The sequence below is a fragment of the Myotis yumanensis genome, unplaced genomic scaffold (genome assembly GCF_028538775.1).
Source record: "Myotis yumanensis isolate MYYU_CA2020_CCGP unplaced genomic scaffold, mMyoYum1.0.hap1 SCAF_8, whole genome shotgun sequence".
Taxonomy (NCBI): domain Eukaryota; kingdom Metazoa; phylum Chordata; class Mammalia; order Chiroptera; family Vespertilionidae; genus Myotis; species Myotis yumanensis.
In genome coordinates, this window is record NW_027223759.1 from 71,248,361 (window position 1) to 71,260,575 (window position 12,215).

Genomic DNA, 12,215 nt, shown 5'->3' on the forward strand with positions numbered 1-12,215 from the left:
AGAATAAAAAGGTTTACATTAATTGCAATACATATTCAAAGAAATGCAGTGGGACACATGTGACTACAGCATAATCCTATACTTTCTTACAAAATATGAAAACTAAAACTCATTAATAATTCTTTGGACTAGATTTCCAGATTAGAAGGAGTAGATGAGGCATTTGCCTCCAGAGTATATGATCATATAGTTTATAATTCACACTGATCTCATCAAATTCTAGTTATAGGAAAAGGGAATAAGATACTGAAGATAACATCTTCTCAAAGTGTAAGTGATAGGAATTAGAGTATATCTTTTTCAAACATATATCTAGCTAAATTAAATTTTTATATAAAGCAAATGGGTTGAAAATTTGAAAGTTACCAAAATAATAATTTTATCATTATTCTGTTAAAAAAATATTTGCCTTTAACAAGTCTGCCTTTCTGAAAACTTACTTTTGGCCAGCCCCTGCATAACTCCTCTATGATGAATATTATCATGTGCGGAGAATTTGTGTCAGCTTTAAACAATGATGATGCCAGTAATGATGAGATTTCTTTTCCTTTGTTGTTGCAGCTGCACCAATGGAAAGATTGCCTCTAGCTGTCAGTTATGTGACGGCTACTGTTACAATGGTGGCACATGTCAGCTGGACCCTGAGACAAATGTACCTGTGTGTCTGTGAGTATTTTACAACTTTGTGGGCTTTTAATAGTATGACTTTGGTTGTACATGGAATCCCTGCTCTATTGTTCTCCTTTCTTGGGGGGAAATACATTTTAAATAAATATTTCATGGACATCTTTGATCAGTTATTTTCTCTCATTGGCTCTGTGCTACAGAATCTCCTCCTTCATCAGTTGGCTAGTGACTTCAAAAGGAGAACTCATTTAAATTTTAGCATCATACCCATTTCAGACATTCATAGATTTTTGAACTTGGAAGTGTTGGGGGAAATTGTTTTAGTTTTATTGACTTTATTCAGATATGTGAAACCCAGACATGATCCTATTATGAATACTTCAATACTTAAGGTCATTCTTTTCAAAAGATTTTTAGGTATAGTTTCAAGTGTATAATACTTATGATATTTGTATTCATTTTAAGAGTGTTGTATTATGCAGACCTATTAAGCCTTGCTCCTTTGTAATACATTAACTTGAACCTGGGTTTCTAAATGTTTGGAAAGTATTGGAGATTCTCTACTTTAAGAAAATCTGGAATTTAATATTTCCTCCTCTCAAATAACTAATGGTCCAGAATGGACAACTTGAAATAAAACTATTCAACTTATGTGTCCTCTACTTTGAGTTTTCCTTTATCCCTGCTTGACCAGAAGGGTAATGCCCACATAAGACCCATGCCTGCATTCTGTACCCACCTCGTCAGAGTAGCATGTGATGAGTTTGTATGAGAGAGAAGTGAGCATACCTGAACAATGTTAATCACATATTCTGTACGAAGTAAATTTGAAACATATTAACAAAAAATACCAAGTCAGATGCTTTATTTGGCTGTATTTTACTGAAATTCTGCAGATGCTCTGTGGGGTTTAAAAGTCAGCGCTGTGACCAGAAAGAGAACCCTTGTGATCACTACTGTCAGAATGAGGGGATTTGCACTTTAACTGCGTTTAATGAGCCGAGATGCAAGTAGGTTTAACCTTCCACTTACCGCTCCACTTCGTGTGACATCATTTCAGGCCACAGTCCATTGGCTTAAATCATGAACATCCACGTGCATTTCAGTGTATACTTAATCCCCGGGCTCATCTGTGTCATACACACTTAACCTGTGCTTCGCTCACCGACAATTGTATGCACCATAGTCAGAAAGCCTAGAAATGTAATGGAGGGAATGAACAAGTTCATGAAACTGTCTAATGAAATATATTAGTTAGACTACTGCTTTGAACTAGAGAAGTATAGAAGCAGGTATTTTTAGACTCTATCGCTATATACCATATTTGGAGTGGTAGTTCTTATTTAGTAACTGACTTTTCACTTCAAGTACTGATGAAAAATACCTTATTTTGTATCCCCAAATTTTACTAGAAATGATCTTACCTTAATCAATAAGACTTCTATACAGAAAAAATGTACCTGCTAAAAATTCTGGAAATTTTGTTTTTGAATAGTTGAAATCAGACTTTCTCAATTCAGTTTGTCATAGCAAACTCATTTCCTCTGAGAAATTTCAAGGACCACTTTTGAGGAAACTATCAACATTCATTACAGTGCAAGTTATCTTTTAATTGTGTATTTGAGCTTTAGAGGTGGGAGCATATTTGAGACACTCCTCAAGACCCAATGTTGCAAGTAGAAACCCTGATAGGCACCCAAAGTTAGCCCCATGGTGGTGTCTCAGAGTACTTAATAATAGTTTTAAAGCACAATGGTATTTAAATTCAGATGTCTCCTTACCAAAACTCTGCAGTTTTATTCAAAAATATCCGTTTTTATTCAAGAAAATGTGATTCTTTATACAATAGTTGGGAAAATATTGGAAGTTATTAAAATAATTGCATAGGAAAATTGGATATTACTTTTTTCTGGAAGATATTTGAATGTGTTAAACCAATATTTTTAAATAAAACACATCCATAAATAAAACTTTAAATTTTAGTCTATAAAATGTACATAAACTATTTCAAGAAATTGATTCATTTCTCAGTTCATACTCAAGTTTAGCAGCTTATGCAGTTGAAGACAGACAACCCTTCTTTAGTCCTACCTTTGCCCTGCCTCTACCCTACATTCTTCCAGGTTTTCAGCAAATATTTATAAGACCCTGAAAGTGTGCTCAATCCTAGATAAGTGAAGATGAATGAAATTAAACCCTAGGCATCAAGGAACTCACTAATTAGAGGGGTTAGGAATTTATAAGCAACTAATTAATCTATAATAATGTAATTGTGAACACAGTAATAAAAAAAATACCACAGTGAAATCTTAACAGGGCAAGTGACTCACTCAAAATGGGACATGGGAACATGGAATATTTTACAGGGAAGGCAACCTTTTGTTCATGCAACTGATGTAGTTCAGTGAGGTTGGAAAGAACATTCTGGGGGCGGGGGGAAGAATAACATAAGCAAAGACACATGTAGGAGACTTAATGTCTAGGAATGGTTTAATATAGCTAGAATTAAAAATGACTATAGAGTTGACAGATGGAGGGTTGTGAGGCAATAAAATTAGAAAGATAAACTGGAATCCAATTTATGCCATGAGTAAGGGATTCCATAGGATCCTTTAAAGAATAATTAGTCAATGAGATCTAAGGCAGAGGCTTGAGCTGAAGGAGTTTGATTTTGAAGGAGACCTTTGTTGGCATGTGGAGGAAAGCCCTTGAGATCAGTGAGGACCACATATCAAAAGGTATGGCAACACTTCAGGTGAAAAGTGGTGAGGGCCTGAACCTTGGCAGTGCAACTGAAGGAAAGGACAATGGATTTCTGAATATTTCAGTTAGGAAATCCAGGGTGATCCCTGGCCAAGCATTAATGTAGGTACTTTCATTGCTTCATTTTTAGGACACTGTCAATGCCTGCTCTGGGGCCCAGCCTTCTTTAACTTTGTTCCTCTCTTGCTATTCCCAGGCAAAGCACACATGACATTTCAGGCTCACCCTGCCTTCTCCCCACAAGTAAGCCTCAGGACCATGGCCTGTTCAGAGGCTGCCCATGTCACCAGACTATATCGCTCATGGGCATAGTGGCCCGCAATACTGTCCTCTTCCACATCATACTCTTACCAAGTATCATCAGGGGCAACTGGCCTTCTGAGGTCATAATCAGCTTATCTGATAAACACAGTCAGTAAACTATGTTAATTGGAGGGTCTTGGAGCAAACACCTCTTACTTTCTGTATCTCTGTCTGCATCTCTATTTGCATTTGGCTTTATGAAAAATTTGTCTGTGCCTTGGTTTTCTATACCCTAAAATTTATTCTGATTTCAGGAGTAAAGCTTACTGAATTCCGCAAATCAACTTAAATCTTAAAAGAAGTATAAAAGAGATAATTACATTCTGTTATCATGCATTCATTAATTCATTCACCAAATATGTACTGGGAACCTGTGATGAGTGAGACCCTGTGTAAATTTGAAAGGGGAATGATTGACAGTTAAACTGGTTTAGCAAATATTTTGTGACAGCACTGTGTTAAGTACTTTAAACATTGTATGTATACAATTAGAATATTATGTAATTTTTATTATTAATTGTTATACCCATTTCACTGATAATAGCACAGAGGTTATATCCTAGGAAGTGATGGATGCCTGAGACCTCTGCTTGATTCTTAAGTCCATGTCTTGCCTATAGCTCCTACGTCCTGCTGCCTTTTTTATTCTGTACTAATCCCAAAGTGATTTTTACTTTTGAAGAATTTAATATTCATTTGATTAGATAAATGGGTTTTTTAAAAAATCAAAATACCATTTGACAGTTGTTATAATATATATATATCACCAAAGTGTTATGAGAAAACAACTGAATAGGGAGATCAACTGAGAGAAAAAAAAAAGACTTTATAGCTGTAGCTGGTTTGGCGCAGTGGATAGAGTGTCGGCCTGCAGACTGAAAGGTCCCGGATTCGATTCTGGTCAGGCTCATGTGCCTTGGTTGCGGGCACATCTCCAGCGGGGAGTGTGCAGGAGGCAGCTGATCGATGTTTCTCTCTCATCGATGTTTCTGACTCTCTATCTCTCTCCCTTCCTCTCTGTAACGAATCAATAAAATATATATATATATTTTAAAAAAGACTTTATAGATGAACTGATATTTTCACAGTATTTTGAAAAAAAAAGCAGTAATTTTAGAGGGCTAATTGCTGAACACATTTCTTGAAAGAGGACTGGCACAGTCAGAGAACAGATCTGAAAGGAAAAGGTGAAGATTGTTGAGAATAGAACACAGGCTGTGTGGCATATTATGATGAAGAGAAAGAAGATATGGAGAAATCAACAAAAGTAAATAGAAAGTGCAGAGTAATTATCAAAGAGTAGATTCCTCAAAGTCAAAAGACTAGAGAGCATCAAAGAATATCAACTTGCAATTAGATGGCAATTATGGGGCATGTCTTGAACACCCTATATGATAGAAACCAGATGGTAGTTGGTTATGTGAAAAGTAAGGAAGTAGAGAAGAATGTAGATTTCTTTCTGAATGTTTGGCTACATTTTAAATGCAGGAAAAACAATGGTAACTTCAAGGAAAAGTGGGATCTCGGAGGAGATATATTTACAAGGAAGATAAGTATTTAAGTGGACTTTTCTTTTACTATTGATTAAGGGCCCACTGTTAAGAGACTATGCAGGATGTAGAAATGGTTCAGACACAAATTTTATGTTTGTGTTTTTCTAGAATATGAACATTTTTCTAGCTTTATGATATTTATAATGTATCTGATACTAAAATATAAATAAATTTTTTAAAAATTGAATAAAAAGTGTATGATCATGTACAATACACAAATTGTTTATCTAAAATAATATTAAGCCCTCAGATTATCTTTCTCATGGTTGATTCTCCTTATAAGGGTAGGTCTTAGGAAACAGATTCGATCCTCAGATTTCAATTGGTAATGGTCATGTATCTTTAGTGAAAAGCTAGTATGTACTATTTTATCTAAAAGCCTTTACGGGAAAATATTTCTTTTAACAGATAAGACATAGTTTTGTTGTTAATAAATGTTTCTTTTCTTAATATAATAAAACCATTTAAATTGTGCAGAACTGATACATTTTGGGGTAATCTATAAAGTATTCAGATCTATGGAGGTAGATATGAATACTTTATAGATTTTTTTTCACCTAGAAATTTTATTATTATATCCTTCTAATTAAGGAATATGTTTGTTCTTTGAAAGCCTTCATTTTTGTATCTTGATGGCCATTGTCACTTACTACTATGTATGATAGAAAAATAAAACTCCAAAAAGAGCCTAAGAAAAAAATGTTTTTTATTTTTTCATGTTTATTTAGAGAGAATTTTGATTTGTATTCATGTAGATATATTGATTAATGTTAAACCCACATTTTAAAAAGTCTAATATGTGTTATTTGGCAATGTTTGTAGTGTTCAATAGTTGTTGTTTTTGTGAGACATTGAATTTATTAGTACTGTGAAGAACTGTTGAACTTGATATCAAGTTAACTGTGTCTTCCTATTTCTAAGATTTCTCCCTAGGCTAAGACTTTCATTTATATCATATTTAGTTTCTCTAAAGTATAGAACCACCTTATCAGCATTACCTCTCAGCAGCATTCACAGTATTTCACCCTCTGATAATGGATATTTTTTTCTACCCTGTGTCTCCTAACACTATTACCATATTATACACAGCCGTGGCACATACTGCAGGACAATTCCACAGTTAGGTGTCTTTGCTCAAAGAGCTCACTAAACCCAGATGCCTCTTCATACTTTTTCCTATTTGACTCTTATTATCTCAATAGTTGCAACTCAGGGATTAAAACTTTGTATGTGGCATGTGGCAAATGAATAGTAAATATCAATTGATTTGAACTTAACTAGTTTTTCAAGAGATAATTATCTGATTTAGTGAGAAAAATATATTTATAATATATAATGTATATACTTATATATTATTTTATATACTAGAGGCCCGGTGCACAAATATTTGTGCACGGGGGGGGGTGTCCCTCAGCCTGGCCTGTGCCCTCTTGCTGTCTGGGACCCCTCAGGGGATGACCACCTGCTGGCTTAGGCCTGCTCCCTGGGGGATTGGGCCTAAGCTGGCAATCAGACATCCCTCTGGCAGTCCGGCAGCCCTTGGGGAATGTCACTTGCCAGCGGGGAGCAGACCTAAGCTGCAGTCAGACATCCTTAGTGCTGCTGAAGAGGCAGGAGAGGCTCCCACCACCACCACTGTACTGGCAGCCATCAGCCTTGCTTGTGGCTGAGCAGAGCTCCCCCATGTGGGAGCTCACTGACCACCAGGGGGAAGCTCCTGCATTGAGCATCTGCCCCTTGGTGGTCAGTGTGTGTCATAGTGACCAGTCACTCCCAGTCTTTCTGCTGTTAGGGTCAGTTTGCATATTACCCTTTTACTATATAGGATAGAGGCCTGGTGCACAGGTGGGGGCCAGCTAGTTTGCCCTGAAGTGTGTCCTGGATCAGGGTGGGGGTCCTGCTTGGGTACCTGGCCAGCCTGGATGAGGGGCTGATGGCCGTTTTCAGGCTGGCCACACCCCCTTTAGGGTGGGGGTCCCCACTGGAGTGCCTGGCCAGTGTGGGTGAGGGGTTGAGGGCCATTTTCAGGTTGGCCGGCAACTGAAGCTCCCAGCCTCTCCTTTTTTTCTTTTTTTTTTATTCTGGGATTTATTTACGGTCTATAATTGAAACTTTGTTGCTGTCACTGGCGCTGAGAGCCAAGAGGCTCCTGCTCGCTCCAGCTCTGAGGCCACGGCCTGCTGAAAGCAGGTATCTGGGGTTTGTTTAGATTCTATAATTGAAACTTTGTTGCTTTCGGAGCTCAGAGCCAGGCCGCGGCAGGCGGGAAACCCTGGCTTCCTCCATCACTGGAGCAAGCAAACCTCCTGCTCGCTTCAGCTGCGTGGCTGCCGGCCGCCCTCTTTGTTGGCGGTTAATTTGCATATCACGCTGATTAGCCAATGGGAGGCATAGCGAAGGTATGGTCAATTACCATGTTTGTCTATTATTAGATAGGATCATATCAGGGTTCTCCACACAAACAGAACCAAACTCCATATACATTTAAAGAAGGGGATATTGATTTATTATAAGAACTGCCTCATACAATTATGGAGGCCTAAAAGTCCCTCAATCTACTGTCTGCAAGCTGGAGCATTTGGTTCAAACGTAAAGGTGTCAGAACTAAAGGAACTGATAGTGTATGTAAGTCTGAGTGCAACAGTCTAAGACCCAGGAATGTTGATGTATGAGGGCAGGAGAAGATGATCTTAGCTCATGAAGGGAGAGTGAATGTGCCTTTCCTCTGCCTTTGTCCTCTATTCAGGCCCTCAATGGATTGTATAGTGTCCACCCTCATAGGTGAGGTTGATCTTCTTTATTCAATCTATAGATTCAAATGCTAATCTCTTCCACAGACAGAACCAGAATTAATGTTTTACCAGCTACCTGGTCATCTTTTAACCCAGTCAAGTTGTCACATAAAATTAACACACACACACACACACACACACACACACACGCCATCTACACTAATAAAAGAGAAACATGGTAATTAGCGTACGACCGCTACCCTTCCCATTGGCTAATCAGCATATCTTTATGCAAATTAACTGTCAGCCAAGATGGCGGTTAACTGCCAACAAAGATGACAGCTAATTTGCATATGTAGCGCAATGCTGGGAGGCGAAAGGGGAAGGAAGGAAGAAGCCGCCTGCCGCTGACTACATCGGAAACCCAGGTGGCAGCCAAGAGCCAGAGAACAGAGCTGCCTTTGCTCGGAGAAGCCAGGCCGCTTTTGCAGGCTTCTGTGATAGGAGAACCTGGCCGCCTTTGCTGGCATTGGGCCAGTAATCGGAGAAGCTGGGTGGGGCAGGGAAGAGATGGATGTCTGCCTCTTCCCTGCCCCGCCTGGCTTCTCAGATCACTGATCACCAGTGATGGAAGAACACCCAGAGGCGGGGCCAGAGGCCGGCTGCATAGGTGCCTGGGGACACCATCCCGTCCCGGGCGGGGCAATGCAGCCAGGCCCCAGCAGGAGATCCAGAGGGAGACCCAGGCGCTGGGGCTGCTTAGCCGCTGAGGCCTGAGATCTGGTGCCTGGGCTGAGGAGACCCAGGGGCCGGGGCTGCAATGCAGCTGGGCATGAGATCCGGTCCCGGGGCAATGCAGCCAGGCCCCAGCAGGAGATCCAGAAGATGACCCATGCGCCGGCCGAGCCTGCGTCGCCCGCTGGGGAACGCTATCTGGTGCCTGGGCTGAGGAGACCCAGGGGCCGGGGCTGCATCGCAGCTGGGCACGGAGATCCGGTCCCCGGGGGTTGACGCAACCAGGCCCCAGCAGGAGACTCAGGCGCCAGAGCTGCATTGCCGCTGGGGCATGCGATCCAGTGCCTGGCCTGAGGAGACCCAGAAGGAGACCCAGGGGCCTCCCAAGAGGAGAGTCTCCGTGGTCAGATGGCGCAGTGTCAGGACAGGAATAAAGACCCGAGGTGACTCAGATGCCTGGCCACAGGGTTAGACCAGCCAGCAGGGCCTTTCAGTTGGGACTGGGATGGGGGTGGGGCGAGGGAGGCAAGCAGGACATAGAGAACTACAACTCCCAGGAGGCTTAGCGGCCGGGGCCTGGGTGCCTGGCTGTGAAATTGGATGGGCTGTGTCATTTTGCAAGCCACTTTAAACTAGAGGCTTGCAAGGTTTGAAGTTCTGCTCCGGGAGCCAGGGAGAAATGGAGCTGGAGCAGAGAGAGGGGTCCATGGCAGCCGTGGGCTTTGAGAAGTTCTCAGGTCACATCCTGGAGAGCGAGCTTGAGACCAAAGTGGAGTTCGTGTCTGGGGGTCTGGGCAGCTCCAGCCTCCAGGAGCAAGACGAAGAGGAGGAGGCAGCCCGAGGCCAGCAACAGCGGTGCCAATGGGAACTTAATCACAAGAAGTACCAGGCGCTGGGTCGGCATTCCAGGGAGATCAAGCGGGTGAACGAGCGGGTCCTGAACAGGCTCCATCAGGTACAGAGGATAACACAGAGACTCCAGCAGGAGTGGATGTTTCTCAAGAAGGTGCTGGACTCCTACGGCGATGACTACCAGGCCAGCCAGTTCACCATCTTACTGGAGGACGAGGGCAGCCAGGGCACAGACGCCCCCACCCCAGGCAACGCTGAGAACGAGCCTCCAGAGAAAGAGGGGCTGTCCCCGCCCAGGAGGACACCAGCACCCACAGAAGCCAGCAGCCCAGCCCCTGGTGAGGGGCCCCGCGGGTGGAAGAGGCAGCGAGCGCAGCGAGTGCCACAGGAAGGGCACCAGGCGGGAGTCCCGCTGACTCCGGAGCTGGCCCCCTGTGCAGATAAAGGTGGAGGAAGACTTTGGCTTCAAAGCGGTTGAGGCTCTGGACTCAAGTTGGGTTTCGCAGGGGCCAGACAAGCTGCTGCCCTACCCCACCCTAGCCAGCTCCCCCTTTGACTGACCCCCCAATAAACGGACCCCATGCTCTCCTCGGCAAAAAAAAGCTTATAGAGGCATGCTTATAGGATCAAATAGTATAAATATAGATGTAACAGGACAATAAAAAGAGAACCTGGCTATGATGATTACCTGAACGCTGCCTCTGTGTCATTCCTTCTTCGCCGACTCTATCCACACCTTTGGGAACCCCTGGACCTGCTGGGCAGGACCCCAACATTCCTCTTCTTATAAGGACTTCAGTGAAATGGGCTAAGGGTCCCACTGGAACTGCCTCAATTTAATGTAATCCCCTCTTTAAAGATCTTATCTCCATATACAGGTACATTCTGAGGTTCTAGGGATTAGGATTTTAACATACATTTTGTTGATTACCCAAATCAGCCCTTAACAACCAACATGTTCCAGAAAGTATATTCCTATAGGGTTATTTACCAAACATTCAGAAGTATTTTTAAAAGAGCTAAGCCCCTGGCCCACTGTGCCGGCCCCTCCCGGCGAAGAGCAAAGGCCTGGGTTCTGGGCACCAGAGGAAAACTGGTGCCAGCAGCCAGGGGAAGGGGCCCCCAAGGGGCCCCAGATTTCGAGAGGGCACAGGCCGGGCTGAGGGACCCACCCGAGTGCACAAATTTTTGTGCACCGGGCCTCTAGTGTATTAATAAACTTCTGGGCTTAAATTATCACTGCTTAAGGACTCATGAGAAAATATAGTAGCCCTAACCGGTTTGGCTCAGTGGATAGAGTGTCAGCCTGTGGACTGAAAGGTCCCAGGTTTGGGTTGTGGGCACATCCCCAGTAGGAGGAGTGCAGGAGACAGCTGATCAATGTTTCTAACTCTCTATCCCTCTCCCTTCCTCTCTATAAAAATTCAATAAAATATATTTTTAAAAAAAGAAAATATAGTAAAGGACAATGAGTTGATCAGGGATTTCTCCCTCTAGAATTTTTCCTTCTGTTGTCTGGTTTTTGAATGAAGATTCAAATCCTGATTCTGCTCGCATGGCTCTCTGTATTGACAGTACCAGAGGGATCCATTTATTGGCTGGGATCGCCACATCAAAGTCAGTGAGAGAGATAGTAAGTTCTGTCGACTCTGCAAGATTCAGTGAGTGGAAAGTGCATGGGTTTTGGAGTCATGTTTACCTGGATTCATTCACTCCTCAAATTATTTTTTGGTGGCCTATTGGCCTCTCTAAACCTTAGATGTTTCTTCTTTCAGAAGATGACTCTAATATGCACAAATAAGAATTTCCACAGGAAAGAAATGTTATATGAGCACATATAAGATTAATCTGAAAACCTGTATTTAGAGCCAGACACTATGTCCTTTATTTCTGCATAGTTAGATTTTTCCATACAATTGTGGCTCCAGAATTATAACTATCATGTACTTTTCAATCTTGGTGGCATAATACTTGCATATGATTTTATTTTAAGTAACTTGTTGAAGTTCTCTTGGACATCTAACATGCTAGCTCCTGTCTTTGGCAAGCATCTCTTAGCCGAGATCTTAGCACTGTAGTTAGAATAGCAAAGATTTGAAAACTCCATATTTCTTTTTTGTACACACTGTATTTTTCTGACTTTTATTCACACTATGATTTTTTGTTTTGTTTTTGATAAATCACTCAACTAAGTTAACAATTTCTTCATTTGGACAAGCTTTAGTAGAGAAAGTATTATTTCTCAGACTAGAATAAAATAACTCCACAATGACAATATTACATACATTTTCCTCAAGTCATTATTTTTTAGACTATAAATATTTATTTTAGAAGTAAAAATTAGTAATTCTGATAACTTTTCAAATCCACAGATGTCTTAGTAATATCCAGTTTAATACTTGATTTCTATGCATTCAGTTTCTTTATGCTAATATACATTTGCAGAGTACTCTACACTAAAATAAGATCACATGATAAATACTTTTATGTTTATTTACTTTGCAGAACATTATGAACATCATTCCCTGTTAATGGAGAGCTTTTATTATTTTTTAATATATTTTTTATTGATTTCAGAGAGGAAGGGAGAGGGAGAAAGAGATAGAAACATCAATGAGAGAGAATCATTGATCAGCTGCCTCCTGCATGG

General features: G+C 41.5%; 1 protein-coding gene across 1 annotated transcript in view; it reads left to right on the forward strand.

Moving 5' to 3' along the window:
- Positions 1–12,215, forward strand: part of LRP1B (LDL receptor related protein 1B) — a 1,706,338-nt gene that overhangs the window by 1,657,655 nt on the left and 36,468 nt on the right. The window contains exons 86-87 of the mRNA XM_070423500.1: positions 562–666; positions 1,524–1,637. Coding sequence (XP_070279601.1) covers positions 562–666; positions 1,524–1,637 — 219 coding nt within the window. The remainder of the gene's footprint in view (positions 1–561; positions 667–1,523; positions 1,638–12,215) is intronic.